The 27,679-nt window shown below is 35.8% G+C and overlaps 1 protein-coding gene across 1 annotated transcript; it reads right to left on the bottom strand.

The window, feature by feature from the left end:
* Window positions 1–631: 631 nt before the first annotated feature.
* LOC106719576 lies at window positions 632–27,238 on the bottom strand. The gene is made up of 5 exons (XM_045679941.1): window positions 27,120–27,238; window positions 17,011–17,239; window positions 16,240–16,364; window positions 13,891–14,022; window positions 632–831 (listed from the first exon to the last, which is right to left on the bottom strand). The coding sequence occupies exons 1-5, from the start codon at window positions 27,226–27,228 to the stop codon at window positions 656–658; spliced, it is 771 nt and encodes a 256-aa protein (XP_045535897.1). The 5' UTR covers window positions 27,229–27,238; the 3' UTR covers window positions 632–655.
* Window positions 27,239–27,679: the final 441 nt, after the last annotated feature.

Genomic DNA, 27,679 nt, shown 5'->3' with positions numbered 1-27,679 from the left:
ATGAATAAAAAACTTAAGTCTTCACAAGAAGTACATTTTATTTCTATGAATTTTCGTTATATATTGTCACGACGTTGCCATGGTGAAGTAGCGCTCATTCGTCTATAGCAAAAAGTGTCGTGACAACTTTTCCTAAGAATTTTTTCCGTCTAGCCCCCTTTCACAACGCGCGATAAGGAACTTCGTTCCAAAACCTCCTTCGTTTCGTGGTTTTCAGTCATTTTCTCAGTGAAAACCGGGAAGCAAAATTACCATTAAGGAGGAATATTAAAAATAAATTAAATTTACAAAATATCAACAACATAACTCATCGGAGGGGTAGGCCGAGACCAAGGACCTCCATTTGGCGCGGTCCTGACACACCTCCCTTCTATACATCTACGCATACATGCACGTCGGTTTCAGGTGCTCTTAACACCGTTCTTCTTGAGTTACCGTTATTCCATCAATCTGAACGGTAAAAGTTCGTCCTCGACTGCCGCTCACATTTGCGCCATAAATTTCCTTTAATTATCCTTTCATTCATCCTTTCAACGTGTCCAAACTATGTAAGCATACCATTATCAATTCTATTTACATTTTTTTAAAGAAATAAGTAAAGTTTTATTAAAACAAATATTTATTATGGCAGAATATAAGTAACATGTTTTATTGTTTAAGGGTTGGTTTGTACATACTGATAGTAATGTTTTATCGGTACTCGACTGGCAAATAATCTAAAATTATCAACAACGTTGCGCATTAACGCTACCACAACTTCGTTAGCCAGGTGGTCCAGTATAGATTGATTCGTTTGTAGCACTAGCTCAATGATTCTGGTTTCTTCAGTATCTGAAATCAAATATCGACTTTAAGCAAAATGTATCTATCATGTACACTTAAAATGTGTCTCTGGTAATTTGGTCGCGAAAGGTAATTATTTAAAAAAAATCATCCATCGCTCATAAACATTTCAAATATCATGGTTTTTGAAAGACCAATATTTTATTTAATAATTCAACCAATCTTACTAATATTATAAATGCGAATGTTTAGATGGATGGATGTTTGTTTGAAGGTATCTCCGGAACGGCTCAACGGATATCGATGAAATTTGGCACAGATGTAGAACATAGTCTGGAAGAACACATAGGGTACTTATGCATAAATAAAAGCTAAATAGCTTAAAAAAAGCATATATTTAAATGACTGTCTAAGCTATCAACAAATCTGGGTCTAAAGAATTGAAATGTTGCATAGAGGATTCTGTTACTAAGTAGGCATCCACTAAGAAAGAATTTTTTATTTCTAGATTTTTTTTAATTCAGCGCGGACGAAGACGTAGGCGACTGCTAATCTTCTTTAAAATTTAAACTTTTCATCATCATCATCATCAGCTCACTATACGTACCCACCGAGGGGTTCGGAGCCTACCCCAAGTTAGGGGCTGATTAGGCCATAGTCAACCACGCTGGCCCAGTGCGGGTTGGTTGACTTCACACATATCATTTAATTTCTTCTTAGATATGTGCAGCTTGCATCACGATGTTCTCCTTCACCGTAAGAACGTCTGATAAATGTACATTTGTAAATCGAAAATCGAAAAACACATTGGTACATGGCGGGATTCCAACCTAGGACCTGCAGATTACAAGTTAAGTGCTTAACCCCTGAGCCACCGACGACCGACTAAACTTAAACTTTTAATTAATACCAAAACCAGTCGGACCAAAATAGTATAGCCAAAATGATTTTATTACAAGTTCATTCATACTATAAGAAAAGACTTTTAACTAACCCAACCAAACCTATTAAATTAATTGATCTTTGAATTTTCCTTTTCAAGAAGTGAAAAACTTTAAGATAAAATTTTCACTTAGAATGCGTTATTTTCATTATGTTCTTTTTCATTACACTCTAAATATTTCGTACAATCTTCGTAGAGATTTCAAGCCACATTAATTTACAAAAGTGGCAATTGTCAATGGATGAAATAAAAAAAAACATTTCCGTTCTGTCGTTTCGGAAATGTCGAGCTGTATAACTAACCCATTTTTAAATGAAGTATTGTCATGTTATTTAAAATAGGTATCGCAAAAAGAAATTGCAAGGTTTATTGTGTTTCTTGGAAAAAATAAATAAATAAATAAATAAATATCATTAAAGACAAAAAAAAAAATACTTCTTGTCACTACTTCATCGTATCCTAGCACCCTCTTATACATATGTTAGCATTCCCCTCATTTGTCTAAAAAAAAATAAACATAAACATGTTCAGTACATGTTTATGTACGGTTACGTATGGTTATAGTATGAATTTGTTAAAATAGTATTTTAGTAGGTGTATTTTCTTAGTAAACTATTCGTGGTTATTCGAATTATGCACTGTGCAGTCACAACAGTGAAATATCATGTCATGACACTTCGTTATGTGGAATAGCTAGTCGTAGCATGTGACACTAATTAAAGGGAATTTCTGCCATGTAGAGATGTACCGAATATATTCATCAACATTTGTTTGTAATAATGAGTTTTCACTACCGAAACACTAGCATAAAACATATTTTTGTCTCTTTAGAGTATTGACCAATATTATTCTTTATTATATCCTCGGTTTTGATTGAAAGACTAAATAAAGTAAATAGAGGCACGGCAAATTCCATACATGACGGCCATTACGGTTTAATTTTCATTTTTTAGTTTTATTTAATTCTGCGCTGACGAAGTAGCTGTCGATCGGTAGTTGTAAAATAAGTTTAGCTAATGTTATACAGTTTTGTAAAAAAAAGTATTTGCCAGAAATGTTTGTAGTTTGTCCATGGTTAACCCTAGAACCGTACCCATATCAGAATTTCATTAACAGTACCCTGGGGTACAGATGCACCCCAAAAAAAAAACGCATTTACTAAAGGATAATAAACTTTTATTACAAAAATCAACATACATATGCTTTTTTACATTAATTGAGTCTTTTTTATCATAATTGAGGTAAACTAATTAGGAACCGTTGAACAATTTTGGCATATTTTGCTTTGGTGCTCATTACAAATGAAAGTTTTGCACGTAGCACATTGTGTGCGCGATTTCCGGTCCTTGGACCTTGGACAAATGGAACACCTTCCAAATTTTGAATTTGAAGGAGTTGCCACAGCTACTGGTCGTTTTTTTCTAAAATACCTCCAATACTTATTTGCAGGGACGTTGGCAAACTTTGGTACTGAAATCTTTCTTCCAGGTGAGGTTTGATGAGATTAAAAACGAGAGTCTTCAGGTAAGTGCGCCTATTTCTGAAATCTTGCTTATTAGTGGACATTGAAGAATGCAGCAATATCATGGAATTAATCCCCACAATATTAAGAATTCCATAGAATACACAAAGGCTCCAACGGCGAGTTTTGCGGGATACGCTGTATGTATGACAAAGCTGGTTAATGGATCAACGCCACCCTTTGTTTGATTATAAAAACTTATGATTTCTGGCAAATTCACAGCCTTGTCTTTATCTGCCTCGAAGTGCATGGTGGAAAGCATGAGGACGTTTTTCTTTTTACCTTTGCTAAGCTTTGGAGGAATATATGAAAGCAGAGTGAGTTCATCATGAAAAGCAAACGAAAATCTTCAATAATTTCATCTGGTTCATCTTCTAGCTCCTCGCCTAGAACAACACCTTCCCCATCTTCCGTCGCCAACAAGATATTTTCAATTTCGTTTCCATTTAGAATACGCCGTGACGCCATCTGAAAAAATAATAAAAACAGCTATGCGAAAAAAAATTGTAACTAAGAAAGAAAATATCTAAGTAAAACAAAAAAACACCAACTTTTAGCATATATAAAGTATCTACATTACGTTGTGATTTTTTTACACTAATTCATATCCAAAACAATAGAAAAAACATGATAATAAACAAAATTATAAAAATATATATATAATAAAATACTTACGTTGATAGTACTCTGGGGTACTGGTGTACCCCACAAGCAGCTTCCGAAGTCTTGTCCCTAGCAGAACCGCTGTCCAACTGAAGCATCCACGCTTCCCCCCGCCCCACGTAAATACCCCGGCGCGCGAAGCAAAGAGTCGAATAGAAAAAAAGTTATAAACGATTTAAAAAATAAAATTCGATTTGTACCCCAGGGTACGGTTCTAGGGTTAATGTACTAGATTGAAATCCGGTGTTTGATTTAACTACCCCTTTACGTTAAGGTTATCAGTTTTACGTAGATATTTAATTGTTTAAAATGTAGGTGAAATTAATTGAAAGATAAAGTGACTATTGTAATATTTAATAACAAAGTATCGACGCAGTTGTGTCCGTGTTTGCAATAATTCATTGTCTCGTGTTGCTAATTATTGGAACAGACATAAATGGCTCATAATAAACGAAATTAGTGATTGATGACAAAATTGGGTTCGCAAATTTGTCATGTTTGTCATTTGTAAATAATGAAGTAGAAATTACTTTTATTTAAAAATGTTTTTTTGAAAAGAATGTATTTTATTCAATATAGTTATACTACTATCACAATAATAAACCTTTTAAAGTATTAGTATAAAGAATCCTTGAATCAAATGATATAGACATATATGCGGAGATTGTTTCGAGAAACAGCTATTTATTTTTCTTTTGTTGCCTTAGTAAATATTAATTTTGTAATATGAAATATAACTGTCATTTCGAGTTTACGCAATCAGGCTAGCGAAACTTCGAACAAAATTATTTTGTATGAGTTTGTCGGCGTTTTCATGGCTGCCAACCCTTCTCACTCCATCATTACGCGTTCTTTTTCTATCACAACTGACATATTTGACTTGACGGCCTAACTTAACTAAATTATTTAAAAATTTATAATTTTTAGTTTTAATTGAAGATTGTATTTTTAACTTTAGGTCTTAATAATTTTATATGAAATGCCAACTAGAAAACGATTTCTGAAATGCGAGATATGCGGTTTTTGTTCAGTATGGAAAATAGGCGAAAGAGGGATTTTATGGCGAAATTCCCTTAAAATGAAGACCGGTAACAGTTTATTCAGGATTTAATAACTAAAAATATTGTAGGCGTAGTCATCATAGTACTTGTAATTAGTTTTATAAAGTTAAATTTGTAAATTTTATTTTGTGATAGTGATGTACCTAGTTTACAATTGATATTGTTAATTGATCGAACTATCGATAATTTATTTTACTTAATGAAAATCCTGGACTAATACAGCCAAAAACACACTGTTACATAAAGCTCAGGGAGTGGTGGCATGACAAAAAAAGTCTTACATATCCGACAATTAATTAATGCCACCTAGTTGGTACAGCTACGGCATGCTTTGATGTAGATGTTAAACATATTATTCATCAAAGACACATTTCTAATCAGGCTATCACAATCACATTGGCAAAACTCGGTGATCTTGGACATGTGAAGACCACGGAGATCGGCTCCTACACATAATACTAATTGACTATAAACATTTTTAAAATATTGTATTTTATATGAATAAAAATGTTTATGTAGTTTAATTTTTTTTCTTTCCCTTTTGTCATTTAGGTTCAATGTCATTAAACAATAATTTTATAATTAAAAATGTTTTAACTTTGAGCCTAAATGTAATTTTTTTTTAAATATATTATTTAATATTGTAAGAAGGATCACCCTAACCACCGCGTATTTTATCGATATCGATATCCAGATATCGATGATCAGTGCACTACACTATAGAGCTCTTTATGTTGGTATCCATGTTTTTTTTCGTGCGTCAGAAAATTGAAATAAAACATTTATATTCTGGCAAGTATTTGCCGCACAAATTGAGGAAATGAAAATTGTTCTAAGTCCCGACTCTTACTACGAAGTAGTTACTCTTTGACTACTGCTACCTAAGTACGAGAATCGTTTTAAGTATGATTTATACTTAAAACACGCTTTAGGCTATATATTTTTACACCATTTATACCTAAGATGAGTAGATTGAGAAAAATTGTTATGTGAGAAAGTTCAAATTGAAAGCCAATAGCAGCAAAGATGGATGGTTACCGTGGAGTAACGGCAATCCACAGCGAAGGTCTTCGTTATCCTTTCAGCTTTTGAATTTTGACGTTTGAAATTGAAAGTTTTGAAACAAAAAATCGCATCGTCTTTATCTTCGTGTAAAATTAATGTGCGAAAACGACAGCACCTGAAATCTGCTAAGGGTGATTAGGCAAAAGTGTAATAAGCCGTTTCTCACTATCGGTGACAGATCTGAAATGATAAATGGCGGACTACTGTGGCGTACTCTGTCGACGACGGAGTCGGGAAAAATAGAAAGTTTTTTTGGGGATTAGTTATTACCTCGAACAGACTGAAAGCCATTAGTGACTAAGCGTGATTGTGATTGTGCGGAAAATAATGGCTTTTCTCAGTAACAATAGATAAGTGCCGCCAATTAAGCACGGGTGTAGAGAAAATCTGTAGAATAGTTTAATTTAGTTGAAAATCATTAGGTTGCGTCTGAATATACCTGGCCTAGTTTACTCCGATTAACTAGTTAAACAAAAAAAATTACAAGGTTAGGCTAGTAAAAGTTCTTCCTCTCTTTCTATTAGTGAAGTAATTTTTAAATTGAATTTGTTATTTTGAACTTTATTCCGAACAAATCCAGCAATCAATTTCTTTTAAATAACAGTTAAGAACATTAAAAACTACAAATAAATAGACGATTAATTTACATTTTACATCTATTTCACAAAACTACATTACCTTAGTGATAACTTAACGACAATTGACGGCATATTAATTTAGTTTTACGCAATCCACCAATTGTTATATTAAAATGCCGGGAACAAAGAATGAATAGAGATAAAGAGAAATTATAACTTTAATAGTGAACGATAGCGCCAGCAGAATGAGCTATAGACGAAAGTGGGTTGACGATTGATTGAAGCTTCACATACATTTATTCACTGTTCACTAGTCTAACTTATAACAACCAAAGTGAGGGCACAGCGATACGTAGTTGATTCGGCTGCGTGAAGTCAGGTATAAGCACCTAAAACGCACTACCCGCCGCTGCCTGGGACAAGCTCCCAATTGGGTGACCGGTGCTATTAAACAAAGCGAGAATCTCGTATTGCGCCTCGCGGCACGCAACTCGATCCTCACCTGGCGTCGGTAACACCGGTCCAAGATCCACAGAGAAGTAGCAAAAGCGGCTACTACGGACCAACAGACGGGAAACGTCGCTAAAGAAAAAACACTTTAGTAAAAGCGAAATTCCTAGGGGTTAGCCTAACGCGTGTGGTCTCGACAGAGACTGAGTTGCGACTGGGAGATATCCATTTTTTTTGTGACTGAGTAGTCACTGTTTGCCTTGAAGAGGCATTTACAGTTAAACCGAACTTGAGGTGGCCGGGCGCAGATGGCGCTTAGCCTAAACCTCGTTTAGGAGTAACTAACTAAAAATTTCTTTTTGGGAACTCTTCTAAATGAGCCCATTAATGTTCTAACTTGCAACTTGCCGCCTTAATTCTTAAAATAGTGAATTGGTTTTGCGTTGCCAACAATAGAGCTAAAAGTACCGAAAAGGCATGAAAGAAACAAGCGTTCTAATATAACGAATACACATATTATGAATGGTGTTACGTGCGATAGGGGATCGCTTAATATCAATCCACTACCAGTAATTTATAATTTGAATAAATGATAAAGATGTACTGCGAAATTTTATATTACAAACTTGTAAAAATTGTGTAACATCTGTGTTTGTTGTTTGTCAAAAGTATTGTCATCCTTAGGGACTATATCAATAGCGTCTGCATTAGTATCCGGACACGATTTATTACCATATCATTAGCCATTTTTAGTTGTGATTAGTGTAAGTACTTAAACGTAGGTTAGTTAAAAAAAAATTCAGTCCGGCTACGTTGGGAAAATCTTCTTTTCTACAATTCTTTATTGTATCCATAAATATGAATATTTATAGCATTTACTTTATTTTAAGTAGATATATTTACGGTAGATATCGACATTTTCAATAAACACACCTGAACTCGAAAATATATTGAAGAAAGAAACTGAAAAATTTCGAATTTACTCAGAGCTTGGAAAAGGCGTAACTTAGAAGATAAATGTATAGATAGATTAATGTAAAATACACTCGGAATCATTCGCGTTTCTATAATTTTAATCATTTGTTGATTTTTCATCATTCATTATCAGCCTGGATTTGTCCACTGCTGGACGTAGGCCTCCCCCATCGATTGCCACAATGCCCGGTCCTGTGCCGCCCGCATCCAGTGCACTCCCGCAACCTTGACCAGGTCATCGGTCCACCTTGCAGGAGGCCTACCCACGCTGCGTCGACCTGTCCGTGGCCGCCACTCTAGGACTTTTCTGCCCCATCGGCCGTCCGTTCTGCGGGCAATGTGGCCAGCCCATCGCCACTTAAGGTTTGCAATTCTTCGGGCAATGTCGGTTACTTTGGTTCTGCTGCGGATCACATCATTTCTGACGCGATCTCGCAGAGAGACTCCGAGCATTGCCCTCTCCATTGCCCTTTGAGCGACTTTGAGCCGCCTAATGATGCCCGCAGTGAGGGGCCACGTCTCAGTACCGTAAGTCATCGCTGGCAACACACACTGGTCAAAGACTTTCGTCTTGAGACACTGCGGTAGATCTTGGGACGAGAGGATATCTCGCAACTTCCCGAACGCCGCCCATCCGAGTCGGATTCGGCGATTGACCTCCTTCTCGAAGTTGGACCTACCTAGCTGGACAGTCTGCCCCAGGTAGACATATTCGTCGACAACTTCGAGAGTATGGCCTCCGATGGTTATCGGAGTGGGTGGAACATGGATATTCGACATAACCTTCGTCTTATCCATGTTCATTTTTAGACCCACTCGTTCGGAGGCTCTATTGAGGTCATCGAGCATTGTACCGAGTCCCTCCATGGTCTCAGCCATGACTACAATGTCATCGGCAAAGCGTAAGTGCGTTATGTACTCGCCGTTAATGTTGATGCCAAGTCCTTTCCAATCGAGGACTTTGAAAACGTCTTCTAACGCGGCGGTGAAGAGTTTCGGAGAAATTACATCACCCTGTCTTACACCGCGCTGCAGTTTAATCGGTTTCGTATCCTGACTCTGTACTCGGACTGACATCGTGGCGTTTTCGTACAAGCACCTTAGCGCTTCGATGTACCGGTAGTCGATTTGGCACCTCTGGAGAGACTGCAGTACCGCCCAGGTCTCGACCGAATCGAAGGCTTTCTCGTAGTCCACAAACGCTAAGCATAGTGGCAGGTTATACTCCTCGGTCTTCTGTATTACCTGCCGCAGCGTATGAATGTGGTCTACGGTGCTAAAGCCTTTACGGAAACCGGCTTGTTCGGGAGGCTGGAAGTCGTCGAATCTGCGAGCGAGACGGTTCGTGATGACCCTCGAGAACAACTTGTAGACATGGCTCAGAAGTGAGATGGGCCTATAGTTCTTCAGAAGGGCTTTATCACCCTTCTTGAAGAACAGTACCACCACACTTCTGCTCCATGCCTTCGGCGTACGTCCCTCGAGAATGACGGAATTAAAGAGCCTCTGTAGAACTCTGAGTGCTGGCTCTCCAGCAGCTCTCAAAAGCTCTGTTGTAATTCCGTCATCCCCGGGCGCCTTATTGTTCTTAAGGTGTTGGAGGGCCACACTAATCTCGTCGAGACTGACGTCCGGGATGTCTTCGGTATAGTGTCGGGTTAATCTGGCTCTGGGGTCTTCAGTCAGATCGGTGACGGGTTTCTGCGTTGCGTAGAGTCGTCCATAGAACTTTTCGACCTCACTCAAGATATCAGGTCTAGAGGACACAACCCTGCCCTCCTCAGTTTTCAGCTTAGACAGTTGGCTTTGTCCAATAGACAGATCTCGGGAGAACACTTTGGAGCCTTTATTCTGCTCAATAGCCTTTTTAACACGATTTGTGTTAAATCGGCGTATGTCGCGCTTAATGCTCGTCGAGATCTGTCTATTGAGCAACCGATACCGTTTCGCATCATCTGTAGAGTGCAGAGTCATGTCTCGCCTTTCCCTCATGAGCTCAAGAGTGTGGTTCGAGAGTTTGCTGGACGAGCTTCTACGGTGGGTCTTAAAGAACTTAGTACCCACCGCCTGAACTGCTTGCACGAACCCGTCATTTATATCATCCACGCTACTCCCTAGGCAATCGAATCGGTTCTGGAGTTCCAGCTGAAAGTTTTCGTAGTTTTGGATTAGGATTGGTGCTGTCCGGAGCGTAGACCCTAACAGCCGACGGCGCTCAAGCTTTACGTCGATATTCAATGTGCCTCGGACAATTCGGTGATCGCTCCCGGTTTTAACCGCATTGATCACTGAGACATCATTGAATATTTGCTTTCTCGTCGACATGATAAAGTCTATCTCATTTTTTGTAGCACCGTCTGGGCTCATCCAGGTCCACTTTCTTTGCTCTTGCTTCCTGAAGAAGGAGTTCATCATGTAGAGTCCCTCCTTCTCCATGAAGCCGGCCAGCAAGTGGCCCCGGTGGTTGCGCTGTCCATATCCAAAATTTCCCACTCGCAGCTCTTCTCCGTCCCGTTTGCCCAGTTTCGCGTTGAAGTCCCCCATGACAACGGTGTAAAAGGTTTTGGAACTATGCATGGCTCGTGAAATATCCTCATACATAATTTCAACCTCTTCATCGGAGTGTGTCGAAGTCGGTGCGTAGACCTGTATGACCTTCAGCGAATACCGTTTGGTTATTCTGAGTATCAGGTACGCCACCCTAGTCGACACACTCTCGATCTTCACTACATTGTTCACGAGGGACTTGTGGACGATAAACCCGACACCACCCTGCGACTGTTGGTCGCCCTCCCGGAAGAAGAACAAGTTACCGGACTTGAGGATTATCGTGTCCTCCCCCTCTCTTCGGACTTCTGATAACCCTATAACGTCCCACCGTAACTTGCTTAATTCTTCTTCCAGCTCCGCGATCCTCTCATCCGTACGCAGTGTACGCGTGTTTAGTGTTGCCAGGGCCAAGGGTCGTCGTTTGTGGTAGCCGGATCCGAACCGGGGATTCTTAGCACCCCTTGCCCCACCGTTACCCTGGCCGCTACCGTAACCAGGAACAGTGGGGCCGCCGGGTACTAGGGGCCATGGTTGTGTAGCCATCATTGGGGGGGGGGGGGGGTTTGTGCCATAATCGCCACGCTTGGCATGCGGGTTGGCGATCGCAGTAGTTCCACCGTATCCTAGGGACGCTGCTGCCCGTCCTCCGGTGGTCTGGACGCAGTTTAACGACGATACCCGGGTCGGATTTGTTGATATCGATTAACTAATTAATAATCTAAAATTTATAAAGAATTTTAGACTAAAAATTTTCGTGGGTGTAATTTTTATCAACGTGTATTTTGTAAATCAATAAAAATTTCTACCTTGATGCATTTTGTAGTATTTAAAAGGTTGGAAACATTTTTTTTAACTAAGTACATATAACATGATTTTTACAATGTATATTTGAATATTCACATTTTTTGGAGCCCATCCGCGCGGAATACATAAGCGGATCGCGCTCCCAAAAATATGCGTGAATAAAACAGTACCACATCCTGTATATGCTTTATACATTTCGCCCATTAGACTAAACGCAGAATACTTTCCTTTTCATCAATCATTTATGAGACCGTGATATTTAACCAGTCGCACAGTCTAATTTCATACAAGGATAGAACAGTAAGGCAGCACAGTCGATAATGTGCAGCACGGCTTCGCTTGGAAGCACATTACCAAAATAAATCACTACTGTTTTGACAGTAACTGAGCGTCCAAACAATAGCAGCACTGAGGGCCTAGCTCGAATATTCGTGAGACCGTTTTCGTATCGTCATCAATTTTTTTTTATTGAAATTTGTATTAAAATTTGTGCAGCGCCCATACCGGGCAAAGAGTTAACCGACAAATCTCATACAAATTTTGACATATGTTACGATGGTGCGTGTCGCTAACATTCGTGCTAGGTTCTGCATTTTGTACAGCACTGTTCACTGTTCTGATCTTACATATATATGAAAGTATTAGCGGCCTCTACCAATACGTCGTAGTTGAAAAAACATGTTAGAAGTTACGATTATTGTTGTAATTAAAAACTAAGAATGCTGAGAAGGCTCGTAATTTGCGAATAATAATAAAACTGGATCCGCGGGTGTCACTTAATTTCCAGTTAGTTGAACTGCTCGGTAGAACTTTATTCACAGGGCAGATGACTGCGGGGATTTACACATATTTTATTCTATTTTGACTCATTTTACTCACTATGACATTTTATTGAAAATATTTTCTTTGTGATTTTATATTAACTTCCCTGAATGTATTTGTAACAGATTTCCTTAAAGTATTACAAATAACTTTATTTCAAGTGACAGTTTCAAATTCAAATTATTTCATACCGAAAGTTTCCTAACGTGCAGCAGGAGCAAGATTACATTTTTGTAGCGTTTTGTAAATAGAAAGATAAAAAGAAAGAAAGATAAGTTCATTTGGTATAAGAAATACATTACACTTTACACATCATAAAAGATTACACGAAGGAAACAAAAAAAATGAATAAATACAAGAGTATTTGTCGTTTGTCGTCGTCGTCGTATTAGTTAATTGAATTATAATAACATCAATTCGCAAATTTAAAATGCTTATTTAATTAGGTATAGGTAGATAAAATCGTAACGACGCATATTATTTTAACAGATTTTCTGCGAAGCTGGACTGGGCTTTGGAACGCTAAACGTTTAATTTAGGAATGGTAATTTTAAAGTAAAAATGATGGCCAATTGGCTGTCGGACAGGCATTAACCCAAGTACGGTTTCGTTGCCTGGCTCTTATATTGTTAAAGAAATTTATCCGCACTAATTTTCAAATGTTTATATTATATCATGGAACTGGAGATTGTACAGCGGTTAATTTGGACATGCCTTTTTTAATTTTTAACGTTTTTCGTGTGTGTTGTTTAAATTTTACAAATTTATCGATTTTGGATTTTATTTACACAATATTTACACTGTTCATTTTAGAAAACATTCGTATTTCTTTAGCAATTATAAGCTAGCAGTAATGTATAACATGTACACGTTTTAAAAATATTGTACATTGCCAATTATCAGTTCTGTTATGTCGATGCAATCCAAATAGAATGTGTTTAACTTTTCTTCACAGTCCCCAAATAAAAATAAAAAAAAAATGTTAATTCAATTATGGCTTAGAAAATACGTTCGAATGGACTCAATTAGGGTTGGGTGGATTTCGAAGCAGGATCCCTTGAGAGTTGTCCTTTAATTTTATGTTATAGAAATATTCTACGAATAATATCAAAGTTACTCTTTAAATCCAAATGTAATTAATCCAAGTGGACGTGTTGAAAAGAAAAGAAACGTCTATTGTTATGCCAAACTAAGTTTATTTTTTGTAACCGCCAGCTGATTTTTTTGTAACAAACGCTACTGTAGCGTGTCCGATGTTAAATATTTTTTTAATGGGAACATCGGTAAATAAGGAACCTATCTTTCACTTGACCGTTGACCATTTATAATTTGCTTGATTTTGACGTCTAAGTGTTGGCATTTTAACTCAGAGGACACAAAACCCTTATAAAACTTGAAAAGTTATCAAAGTACTCAATGACCTCATACCATGGGTTACTGAGACCAAAATCTCTGTATAAAACATATAGTTATCCCTGTCATTATCTTTGATAAAACAGAGATAACAATATGTTTTAAACGGAGATTTTGGTCTCAGAATCCCACGGTTATAGCAATAATAAAGCGACATCCAAAACCGAACTCAGGGAACCCTTGATTTTAGTTAATGTTAACTATGCTTGGTGGAATGCTCGCCATTCGATATTCGCGACTTTCATAAATTCATGTACTCACCCGGTTGTAAGAAGAAAGTCGGCATCCGAGAGTTCCTCACAGCAATCCTCTCCGGTCCAATTATGAAGTAATCGTCATTGTTAAAGGTGCTTTGTCCAGTCAATACATACGTTATGTTGCTTTGAACGTCTTCTGTAATATAATTCGTAATTATATAAAGTGATGTTTCATTAAATTAAAGTATTTTGGTTTTGAAACAACCATAATAATTTATACAATACATAATACAGTACCTAGTAGAAATAATTATTACATTTTTTTATAACAATTTTAGTTCGCTTTCGCTACTTGTACCTACTATGTTTCGTCAATACTCGCAAATGGACGCCAAAGATTCGGCCAATGATAAATTTTTACGTCGTTGCCTTGAAAAGTAAGCGTCAATTAATAAAGAGTTATTTGCTACAATGTTTTACCTTAAAATATTTGGATCATATTGAACATATTTACACTTAATCTGTTTATATTGTATATTTAAGGTAATTAACAATCTACCAGTCAATAAAACACACGGGATGTAAACATCTCAGATTTCCTCTCGGGAATTGTTTGAGTAACCTAAATTTGAGACATAATATATCTAAAACAAAGAGATAAGAAGCAACTTCGCTAAGTTATTTTGTTAAGTAAAGAGTAGGTATCATTGACCGTGGATTTTTTAGACCAAAATCCCTTATTAAATACTAGCAGTTGCCCGAGACGTAGTCCGCGCGAAATTATAAAATATCTAGTAATAAATATAGCCTACGTCATTCCGAGATAGTGTAGCTTCAGTTAAAGAATTTTTCAAATCCGTTCAGTAGTTTCTAAGCCTATTGAATACAAACAATCAAATATTTCCTCTTCATAACATAGATTAAGATAGATAATATCTAACATATAAAATTCTCGTGTCACAGTTTTCGTTGCCATACTCCTCCGAAACGTCTTGACCGATTCTCATGAAATTTTGTGAGCATATTCAGTAGGTCTGAGAATCGGCCAACATCTATTTTTCATTACCCCCCCCCATTTTTTAACTGCGCGCGGACGGAGTCGCGGGCGAGAGCTAGTCTAATATATAAAATTCTCGTGGCACAGTTTTCGTTGCCATACTCCTCCGAAACGTCTTGACCGATTCTCATGAAATTTTGTGAGCATATTCAGTAGGTCTGAGAATCGGCCAACATCTATTTTTCATTACCCCCCCCCCATTTTTAAACTGCGCGCGGACGGAGTCGCGGGCGACAGCTAGTCTAATATATAAAACTCTCGTGTCACAGTTTTCGTTCCCGTACTCCTCCGAAACGTCTTGACCGATTCTCATGAAATTTTGTGAGCATATTCAGTAGGTCTGAGAATCGGCCAACATCTATTTTTCATTACCCCCCCCCCCAACCCCATTTAGTTTTTTTTTTAACTGCGCGCGGACGGAGTCGCGGGAGACAGCTAGTATACGTATACATTTCTTCCACAGATTTCTTTATGTTTGTAGTCTATTTATTTATGTTTGATTTTAGGTGATTTTGAGAAATCACGACAAACGTTAATGTGAGAACTATAAACATAAGGTAACCTACTCTAAAATTATATTAACTGTTTTTAAAAATATTCATCATTCTTATCTTTTTATCGATAGTCTGTGAAGCTCATCGGGTGAGATGTGAGCGGACATTACATTACATTTATTATATTTTTTTTATATTACATTACATTTTAATATATTTTTTTTTATCGCCTGTCTGAAAAAATAACAATTTTTGTTATTTTGTTTAAACCCTGCAAAAACAAAAAAATGTAGAAAAAAACCATAACATAACTTAACTCTTGTGAAATTTATAGATAGAAGTCGCCATCATAACATCTGGTAACATTTGCACAAAAACAGACTGTTATCTTTGTTTTTCAATGTCAAAGTAGATTGTAAGTAGTTGAATGAATGTCTCTCGAAATATTTTAATGACATACTACATTTTTTCTTAATTTATTGTACAAAAAATATTTAGAAAACACATACAATTTCGATTATTCAGCAGTACAAAAACCCACAGGGTTCAAGTGTACTCACAGGTCGCTTAGTTAGTTTATAAAATCAACAAATGAACAAAATTACAGACGTCTTTTCTCCATTTTTTATGAATATCAAAAATATTACAGTAATGGAAAACATTCTGATCATTGTATGTTTTTTAACTGAAACAAAATATTATTCATACTATAGCTACTGTATGTTTTGCTGTTTCATGTTTTGTTTAAAGTAAAACAAAGAACACATCAGTGTCATATCATGACTTGGTGTATGTTTTTGTTCGGTGTTTCGGCGGTGGAACATTGTATAAAATTATATTTTGACAAGTGATATACACTTACGCATATCCATAGTGATGGAGGCGATTAAGGGAGTCGTAAGCTGCGCCATGCTCATCGTCAGTTCTCCTGTAACGTGTAGATCGCTTAGGAATTTGACACTACTCTTGGTGCCGAACGGGTTCAATCTGAAACAAAATTACTATTATAAAATACTGCAGTTACTTGAAAATATATTCGTCGAGCGAATAGTTTGTCTAATTGGAATAAAAAATTTAGCTAATTGCATGTAAACCATCATTATCTTCACACCGTTTTGTTATTTATTTAGAACCGACACAACAGATTATTGTCTTCCACGCAATCCATCCATCTTCTCAGACTTCTTCCTATGCTTTCGTATAGTATGTTACATAGTATTAATATATATTGATAGTAAGTAGTAGAAAGAAAAATTAATGAAATGTCTTTCTTAAACTGAATCTATTTATAACAATTAATGAAATTAGTAGCGATAAATGACAAAAAATAACAAGACGAAAGAGTTTGTGCAGCAAAGATAGAGTTTTTTCTCCGGGGATAGATAATTGAATTAAATTTTCAAAGCATCTGAGACACAGAAGTACATTTTTTATACAACATTTTCGTGGGCCCGAAATATTCCGGCCGTCGGCGTCAATGTCTCCTTTGAAGCGTAATTTGTAAATAGTAGAAAGTGATTAAAATAAAATGCCTTTTAGGCGAAGTGTATTTTTGTCGCCCCTTTGCATTATTCGATTATTTCGTATTCACGGCCAAGGGTAAACGAAATGAAACGTTAACATGCATTCTTACATTCTATCAGCCAACTTAGTCCATTTTGCTCCGGTGACGTTTATATTTCTGAGTAACATTGAGACCCCCTTCTCGGGCATGGCTACTACCACACTATTGATTAGCGCGGGGTCAACTGGCTTCATGCCCATGTGGCCAGCCTCCATCAGAAAGAAGAAGGTCCGTAGTCCCCGCCGGAGGCACGGTATGTCAACCGCGACGCATTTCGGGAATGGCAATGGCGCAGGAGCTGAAAAACAACATTTTGATTCAAGAGATTTGATCATTCATTGTGCGTACACAAATCATCTCGATTTGTGGCGTCATCTTTGCAGATATGCCTTCAATGGTTTGTATAAAAAGACACTTATGAAAACAGAAGGATCCCATCAGATGTTAGCGTCAAGCGTTTATTATTAATCATTGTAAATAAAAGTTTTTAAAACGTTGACTATCAAAAACTTATTTTTAAACAATTTCATTTTAGATCTTCGTTTGACGTTATTGACTGCAATAGTCTGTCAACAGGTATTTAATAACGAGTATCGGTTTTGCATATATTAAAGTACCGTTGCTACTAAATTGACTTTGATGAATCACTGCTAAAAATAGTGTTAGTTATAATGCTAATGTTTATACGTATTCTTAACACTAAATCACATATTTAATCGACTTCTCATGTTACATTACATTTTTATTGTTAGTTGACAAACGTGTATGCCGTTAAATTTATTGAAGTCAAATACGAAGACGAATGAAATTGTGTTTTCAAACACTTGTTTATACTACATACCCTTGGTTTCTGAGACCAAAATCTCTGAATAAAACCTATCGTCATTTCCGTCTTTATTTTTGACAAAACAAAGATCAAGACAAGACAATGTTTTCGCTTCACGTATTAATACAATGATGATGACATATGTGGGTATATGAAACTAGGAAATATCCGTTGATCTTCCTTTAGTAGCACTTAATTGGTAAACTTTGACGTTGTATTAAGTGGCTAATTCCAAGAAATGGCTCTATCGACATTATAGTGTGCCTATTTAAGGATGATTATGATATTTTGAAAATTCACTAGAGATGATTTGAGTAAAATCGGTTATGAATCTTTTACGTGATTATTGTTTTTGAATTTATTATTCAAGAGTACATAAATAAATAAAACATTAAATCAAAAACTGAGATGTTGACAATCAAAAAAGAAATGTATTTTTTTTTAATTCCTGCCGCCGAGTTCCGTCATCGGATGACACGACAGACCGCCGAGTTCCATCCACACCATCTCGATGGCTGGCAATCCACAACCGTGCGGTTTTCGCGTAGCTTTCTACCGCGTACCGCCGCGTTGTGGAATTGTCTGTCCTCGGCGATATTTCCAAACCGCTACGACTCAGGGTCCTTGAAGCAAGCGTATCACCATCTCAAAGGCCGGCAACGCATCTGCGATTCCTCTGGTATTGTAGATGTCCATGGGCGTCGAAGAACACCTTGGTGTTCCCGCTGCTCGTTTGCCCCCTTCTCTTATAAAAAAAAATTAGTTGTGCGATACATAGCCAAGAAACTGTGATAAATTCAAAAAGTAGTAAAATACCTAAATTATAGTACTTATTTGTTCGTTTAATTATATATCACAAGACCGATGCTTGATAGTTCATAGTTCTTCGTTATGTACCTACGTATGGTCCGACACTATGACAACCGTCCATTGAGAACAACATTAATCTTCATACAAAATTAATTCGATACTGCATAGGCGTCAGTTGTCAAACTAATCATGCTTAAATAGACACACTATAACAGCTAAAATCCGCTCATTTTGTTTTTTAATTAAAAACATCTAGAAGTGCCAATTAAAAAATAAGAATAATTTTACTAGAAATTTTGAAAGTCTTTTCCACTCATCGTAAGATTAAACCGTTAACGCCTCTTGCACACAGCCGCAAAAGCGAAGCGGAACCGAGTTGAAGCCATATTTGATAGGAAACTGGCATGTATTTTGAACACTGACCAAGTCAGCAGAATCATTATGCGATACTAATCTAATATGGACCAAACGCTGCATTCCATTTTCGTTTTGTTGTCATGTGTTAGTGTGCTATACTGGCATAAAGGTATAACGGAAAATATTTAAACTGTAAAAAATATACTGAAATATATTAAATGAAATGAAAATACTCAATTTGTCTTCGAAAACAGCGTAATGTTTCTTGTTAAAATGAGTTTGTTCATTAAAGCATCCCTTGTCTAACGATTTCTATAATAATACCCTGAGGAATGTTATCTTCGTAAGCCGATTAAGCCCCTATTCATACGGCCGCTTTTCCGACGCGCGTTAAAAAAAGCGTTCAAATAAATCAAATACATTTCTATGAATCTGTTCCTACGGCGGCGCTTTTAAAAGTATCGCTTTTATTGCTTTTATTTATCGCAAAATGCTGCAATTTTAGCAATGGGCGAACGGAACAAGAGTGATTTTAAAGCGTTCGTCGCTCGAAAGCCACCAACGCACAGTTTTAAAGCGGCGTAAAAAAGGACCCGTGCGAATGAGCGCTTAGTGTGCTACAGGCATATACATACATATTTTGAACTGTAGTAAATATTCTGAAAATAATTATTAAATTATCTACAAAATGTAAGCGTAATTTTTATATTTAAGAACAGTTTGTTCATTAAAGCGTCACCTTGTCTAAGAGTTTCTATAATAATAATATCCCGAGGTACGTTAACTTCGTTAGACGACTTAAGATGTGTTATTAATTTGTTAAAGTAAGTGGCTGTAGCATAATCTGAAATTTGTTAGAACGTGAACATGTCTTAGAATATGATTTATCATACTGAGCGGAGGAAAGAACTTAATGTGCAATCTTACTAATATTATAAACGCCAATGTTTGGATGGCTGTTTGTTACTAGATATCTTTAAAACGGCTCAACGGAACTCAATGTAATTAGCTATAGATATAGAACACAGTCTGGAAAAACACTTATGATACCTGAAATGTATACGATTCCTGTGGGATCCGTTTGATTAACATATTGTCTCGTCGTCATCGCTAAGACAATAAGGGCTTCTAGAATGTTCCATCATTGAAAAGAAACTTTGTCGAAAAATGCATGGGACTCTACTGAAACAAAGAAAAAAGAACGTCGAAAATAGGACCATTCGAAAAGAAAATCGAAATTTGACCTATATAAGGGGAGTCAGACACGACCCGCGACAGTTTTACAGTGTGAAGAAGTAACGAGAGAAATTCAAGTGGACGTGCATAAGAAAAAGTGCTAGTGGTGAAGTGGTGGACGGTGGTGTAGTCTACAGTGTTCAGTAACAGTGGTTCAGTGTGTAGTGCTGAAAGACAATCATGACAGTGTTCTGACACGTTGCGCAGTGAACCCTTATTATTGTAAGTCGCATGAAATCAAAGTAGACTGTAAAAGTGTGTTTAACTCTATCCCGTACCTCAAGCTCGTAACAATATTTACTCGTTAATTCTGCAACGGTTCGACATATCTCATTGAAATTTGGCACACTTATGACAGACACAGTCTCAATAACATACAGTACTACTATTCATCCAGATTTTTTAATTTCGCGGACGAAGTCACGGGGAAAACTAGTATTAAATGTAGAAGATAGCTGAATTACAAGCGTTAGATAAGAAGTTGTTCTTCAATAGAAAAAAATAAATACCGTACACCAACGAAACTTCTTGTAACTGGTTTTGGAAGTGGCCAGACTAAGACGGGTCATTAGATTTGCGAAATATACTATTAATGTATATACTAATAGGTGGAGAAGATTTATGTGAGCGTTCTCAGAAACTTACTTTAATAAGAAATATCTCTTGGCTGTTGATGTGATGATGATGTTCTGAAGTGTAAACAATATATGGCCAGAGCCGATCTTGCGACAGTCTGGTTAGAGGGGCTTAAGGATATGATTATCGCAATTGATTGTTTATTATATAATTGATTATAAAATTATAATTACCTACTAGAACGATAGTATACATATTACACTACATATATGTTTGGATATAGCCATAAATCATAATGTTGTAATTTGTTATTACTTTGGTTTTTAATTTGTTTTAGACAAATATACCAATCATATAACAATAGTTAACAATTTAATTCAAATGTTTTAGTTTATTTCACTTTAAATTTTTATACACTACATTTTCCTGAATTTGGGAAAAATTTTCATTATACTGTTAAATGTTTGCGTCACGGATACTAATAATATTTCGAAAATAGTTTTACGATTAAATGTCAAACTTGTATTAAACACTCCATCTAGAGGTAAATAACGATAGGTACCTATAGCTTTTTAATAAATTTTATTCGTTTAAACGTAAATATTCCATGATGAGACTCGACAGATAGTTTATATATGTGAACTTATAATTTTTCATTTCAAAGTAGTAAATCAAAAGGTTATATTTTAGATGTAATGAATGAAGAACTATAACGCTGACTTAATTTAGCAGACATCCTCAAACATATTTCACGATGTTAACGATGTCCGCTTGAATTAAATTTAGCAATAAATTACGAAATGTGAACTAAATCCCTCATGTTATTTATGAAAATACATCACAAATAATATTATGTTGTTAATCCTAACAAGGATTTTATTGAAGGTTAATGTTAACAATAACCGACGAGGTTTTAGGACAAACAATGAATCATTTCTGCTTTATAACATTATATCAAGATATTTTTCTACAAAAGCCCGACCTATGGTAAATCATCAAATAATTATTATTGATATAATCCAAAAAGATTTGTGATTTTTTTTTTTGTGATTTACCAGATTTCAGGCTTATACAGTAACATGTCAAATGTAACACTCACGTACATTTGTCCGGACCGTGTCGGAACCTGTGTTTTAGCCGTTTTATATATTAGTTAACGATAATGTCTCACGTAAGTTTGAATAATTTAACAGTAACATGTTTATAGATGTTTTTATTATATGTACATTTATTCACTGTTTGTTTTCTGAATAAATAAATCTCAAATCTCGTTTAAAATTTCAGTGTCATCGACTTGCCTAAAGGACAAAGGAAGTCTTATTTCTGTGAAGATCAACCAATATTAGAGAGCACAAGTCAATTATACAACGTACAACATTCAACGTTGTTGGATTAGTTTAACACATAGACAAACTCACATCAACTCAAAAGCTGGTTTTAATTTGAAATTTACGGTAGACAGTTTCAGAAAATTATACTGGAGTTAGTCAAAGATTACAGTACTGTGGTGATAAGCGGAAATGTATCAAATTTCTAGTTAGTTTGAAATTTTAATTATCAACTTAACATTGTTATTATTAACTTTATATTGTAAATAGTCTCTTCGTGTTAAATTATTTTTTTCGAACGTGCTTTTACTTTAAACTCAATTCTTCTCATTCAATTATGAAAATGAACTAGTTTTCAACCATATTTGCACTTATCGCAACCCTAGATAACTCCGGTAACTCAATAAACCAGTTTTTTTTTAGAAATGGAGAAAAACTGATTTCTAAATATATATGAAAGATAAAAAAGTAACAATCCATATTAAAAGGTAACATTTCTATGGAACGTAACTTATTTGTTTATTAACTATGTAAATTATTTTGGCAATAAATCTTTGATTTGAATGTTCTTAACAGATTCAAAACCTTTTTTCACCGTCATGTAAGTCAATTATTCCCGATGGTTTGTATGTATTTATTTTATTATAGTTAAAGTTTAGTATGAAAAAATAGAGTATTTCTGAACCCCTTAAAATTTTCATTTTTTGGCTTACGTAGGCTAAACCGTTACAGCTATAATAATAATGTATCAGAGAATTGTAAACCTCAAAAAAGTGCTTTAAAAAGTCAGCGATGGCATATCTCTATGGTTTACGGTTTTCTCACAATATACACTTTTTTCTTCAGAAAAAGCATTTAAAAATCGCATGTTATTTGCGTCGAATTTTTTTCAGATTTGATTTTAATCCTTATGAAAATAAATGTGTTCGTAATAAGGAGAACTTAATGTAGATTTAAATTGCCTTTTACATTATATAATTTTGAAAAATAGTTCAGAAGATATCAGCACGAGGACTTAATAAACGGGATATAAACGGGAAGAGTATTGATATAACAGAAAAGAGATCAGACACATATCCTCTTCCACCCGGGCGAAGCAGGGGCGGGCCGCTAGTATAATAATATTTTTAAGATGAGACGATAAGGACGAAGAGAATTATTAGAGAATATATTTTAAAAAAGCTTGTTAAAATAATTTTTTAGCAATCTCTAATGAAACACTATCTCAAATTAACTTTAGTGTGTGACCTTGAATCGAAAAAAACTATAGTGTCTTATACTCGATACTACAATGTATAACTTGATATTTACTACAAAAATCGATGCAAATATCTCTTTACAAAATGAACAATAGTTCTGTAACTTCGTTGCAAAAGCTATTCGTTGCAAAAGCTCGTTCTCTACTATTACCGGGAAGTACTCAACGTTCTTTAACCTTTGATATTTCAAAGGAACATATTTGTGCAATATTTGCGGACTTATACGTTTAGTATAAAACGATATAATAGATCCTTGGAAGTGGCCACAAAAAACGAATGTATGTTTTCAAAGGTTACGGTGCCATTGGTTAGAATAGATTCTGTCAGCATCATTTTTCCTCACTGTCTTTTGATAAAAAAAACAAATTCTCGAAGAGTCCTGTATTCATCCTTTTAGTCCCAAGGAAAAGGGTTTTTACAAGTAGAACGTCCTGCCATCACCTAAACCGCCACGCTGTGTCGTTACCTCTAGGGCCAGCGGCGCGCGTTGGACATGTTCTTTCTTTTGCTCGCTCATACGCTATGAACCGTTGCCCCGCATAATGAAATATGCCATATGCTAATTAGCGTGATCGTAAAAATATTTTATTTGGCCTTATTCAACTCCTCTTTAAGCAACAAAGGAAATTGACCCTTAATCTTTAAAATCAACTTTCGTTTTGACTTAATTATTTCTGGGGATTGATCGTTGATCGTATTAAACATACTGATGTAAATAGCAAGGTAATCCCATGAAACGTTAAACAATAGCGAAGCGAATAGACAACAGTCTATGTCTTTGATAAAGATAAAAAGCATTTGCAAACTCAAATTAAATTTCACACAATTTAAACTTGGTAAATACGAGATGGATCTCAGAATTGCCAAATTCCGTGAAATTTTGTCCGTGTACAAATAAATCTAACAACAAACGTCAAAATCACGTTCTGAATGAAGGTTTTATTTGTGCTAGATAAGGGAGAACTCGAGTGTAAGCGTTCTTTAGGGTATAAAATTAATAAGATTTTGGGCGTTTCCCGGCATTCCCGCGAGCTTCGGATTATGCTCGCTTATATCAACGGTAAAGTACCCCATTCTCTTCTCTGTATATGTTCCAACATTTTGAAGTATTGATGTATTTGCTTTGTATTTTAATTGAATAAATTACCTCGAGAATGCATATTATGTTTACCAGCATTTCGCTGTCAACGACGCTCTCTCATTTTGAAATGTTGCCTTCCTTCCATAACGTTTACTCTGACCCACAAGTATTTCATGTTATAAATCAAAATCTTCATCGGAAATATCGTGTATTGTTGGCATTTACAACTCGAAGCGCATAGGGAACTAAATGGAAAATATCGACTAGAATATACTCGAAGTGCTTATTAAATACGTTGCATAAACATGGGACTTCTGACCAAAAATCCGCGATAAGTGGTTTTGGTAGTCCTCTCGTGATGTTAACCTAACACTGCCTAAATAATTCTGAGGAGACTGAAACAAGTGGAAATCTGAAGGTGCAAGGTCAGGATTATACGACAGATTAACATCTCCCAGCTAAACTCTCGTAATTTTGCCGAGTAGCTAAAGTTATCATGATGATTAATTCCGACCGCTTTCTCTCAACTTCTTGCTGTAATCTCATTTGTTGTTAGCAGTATAATTCAGAATCGATGATCCTATCAGATGGTAACAGCTCATAATGAATAATGCCTTTCCAATCCCAGCACACACACAGCAAATATCGAGCATTTTTGTGTACACAGTTTTTTTTCAAATGCGCCATAACTGTTTTATGGTCAATTTCCAATTCTACAACTACATCGTAACTACCGATGTACTTCTTGTTTTACTTTTTTGAAAGTGACATCCCTTTATCCGTAACAGGGCAACCAGAGCGACGTGCATCTTTGACATCAAAATGTCCGGATTGAAAACACTTAATTCAAATTTGTGCTACTCTCACAGACACTGTACTAAGTCCATAAACATCGCAAACACAAAAACAATTTTTATCGCGGCTTGCTATGCTTTTTTTACACTTATATTGAGAGTAAGAAAATGGTTATTGTGAGAAAACTATAAAAGATAGATATATGCTATCCCGGACTTTTATTTAGCACATTTAAAGAGCTACAATTCTTCGATACATCATTCTTATGTAGGTCCTATAATTTAGCCTACGTAAGCGCTAAAAGCAAAAATGTCCCTATTTTTCGCAGCGAATTTTGAAGCTAAATTCAAAATCTACTAGTCTTATAGTTATTAAAAAAAATGGGACCCATCTGCAAGCACTTCCTTTCGATTAAAATATTTTTTAATATTTCAAAACAAAACAAGGGCCACAAGTTTATTTACTTAAATAGTGCACTTTAGTAAACTGAAAGTAACTGATTAGTAGCGTAATATTGATATTACGAACTTTTTGGTGTTTGATCTCTTTTATGCTGGTGTTCGTGTTCCTAATTTGAAAAGTATTGGCCATCACTTTAATAAAAAAAAAATTGGACGTTATTCTCATGTTTTTCTTCGATTGTCTTCTTAACTTGTTTCTCTTCTTGTTCTGACCAGGGTTCAACGTGCAAACAGTTTAAGATTCTCCCATCAGTATTTGAACTGGGGGATAAATCAGTGGGGCAAGGTACGTTTTACAGACGAGTGTAAAGTAATTTTTTTAATGATGATCGGCGTGTTAAGATGTGGAGATGACGCGGCTAGCGGTTTTCGGAGTCCTGCATCCACGAAGTTGACCGTTTTGGTGGTCCCAACGTAATGGTTTGGGGTGGGATTAGTTTACACGGTAAAACCGAGCTTACCATTTTAAATGCCTTTACCGTAATTGCAGAACGTTACATCGAGGACGTCATCAGGTCTCAAGTGATCCCATTTGCACAGCGAGTGGGGCCTGGATTCATCCTGATGCAAGACAATGCCTGTGCACACACAGCTCGATCGTCCTAAACTGTCCTAGAAGGGTCTCATATTGAGGTATTACCATGGCCAGCTAACAGTCCGGATTTTAATCCAATCGAGCAATTGTGGGACCAATTAAAACGAATAGTTAGAGAGAATGAGCGAGGGGTCTACAACCAACAGCAGCTGATTGACGCTTTAAAACGTGCCTGGGAGGAGATTCCAGATGAAAACGTGAGGAATTTGATCCAGAGTATGCATACCACGCTTCAGAAGTGTAATGCTAAGAGAGGAGGTCATACTCGTTACTAAAAAGAAGAAACAAAAGTGACAAGAATAGTATTTTGTCTTTTTCCGGTGATTTCTTTTGTTCGTGTTTTTCATTCAAAATGGCCAATTTCATTATGAATTAAAAAAAAAAACAATTCATGATTATTATTTTAAACAATTGTTAGCCTATATTATAACCATTAACATTATTTTGTAGTTACATAAGTTAAACAATAATGTCTTTCCTGTTTTCATAGTACAGCATAAAATCTTAGTGGCCCTTATTTTGTTTTGAGTAGTATATAATAAGATGTAAAGCCACTTGCGGAGGCGTTTATATCGTACATATTTAGCCTTTCCGTGAATTTTATTCTAGAGGCTGGTGAGAGGAAGCTTTTGTTAGCAAAAGAATATAATATAACTTTAATAGAAGTATTAAGAATATTTGATAAAAATGTATGTATAGTAAATAAATGTATTTTATATAATATTTTCCTCTATTTTCTTTTTCCATTACTAGATTAAAAGTTATTTAAAAAATAAAACTCAAATACAAACATTTCTTATTCAAATGAGCTCAAAAATAAAAATAAAAACACTTGTTATAAATGCTGCACTTACTGGTTACGTAAAGTTTCGTAAAATTAAATTGGAATTGAGCACAGCAACACTTTACATCGTAAAATACAACGAGCGAAAGGAGCAACAAACGTATGCTTTGCACTAACATCTTAACAGAACTATAGTGGATGGTGAGAAAAACAACCGGACATTCGCACAACTTTTATAAACCGTTATTTGGTAAATTATGATAACCTTGATTCGGTTACCTTTGTCATTTACAAGCGGCCGAGTGCATCTCTATTATAGTACGATGAACTTATATGGCCCGGTGAGAGAAATACTTCTATAAAGATTAGTTCTGTCTGAAAATGAATAAAAGTGATTTAGGCATAAAAATGACACTTAAAAAACAAGACATACATAGCTTGACAAACAGGCATATGAGATTGTTATGACGCCATTTGAAATTTAATTTGACTTATCCCCACTGCGTTATAAAAGTTTGTCGGTCTATATCTAATATAACGGACTATTTAAATGATCAAACATTGGAAAAACCTACCATGAAAAATGTCCTTGTTCAAAATCAGGAAGTTCATATTATTAAGGGTAATACC

Source organism: Papilio machaon, chromosome 11, assembly GCF_912999745.1.
Source record: "Papilio machaon chromosome 11, ilPapMach1.1, whole genome shotgun sequence".
Taxonomy (NCBI): Eukaryota; Metazoa; Arthropoda; class Insecta; order Lepidoptera; family Papilionidae; genus Papilio; species Papilio machaon.
The sequence above is the reverse complement of the archived record's forward strand: the minus strand, read 5'-3'. Positions and strand labels throughout refer to the sequence as shown.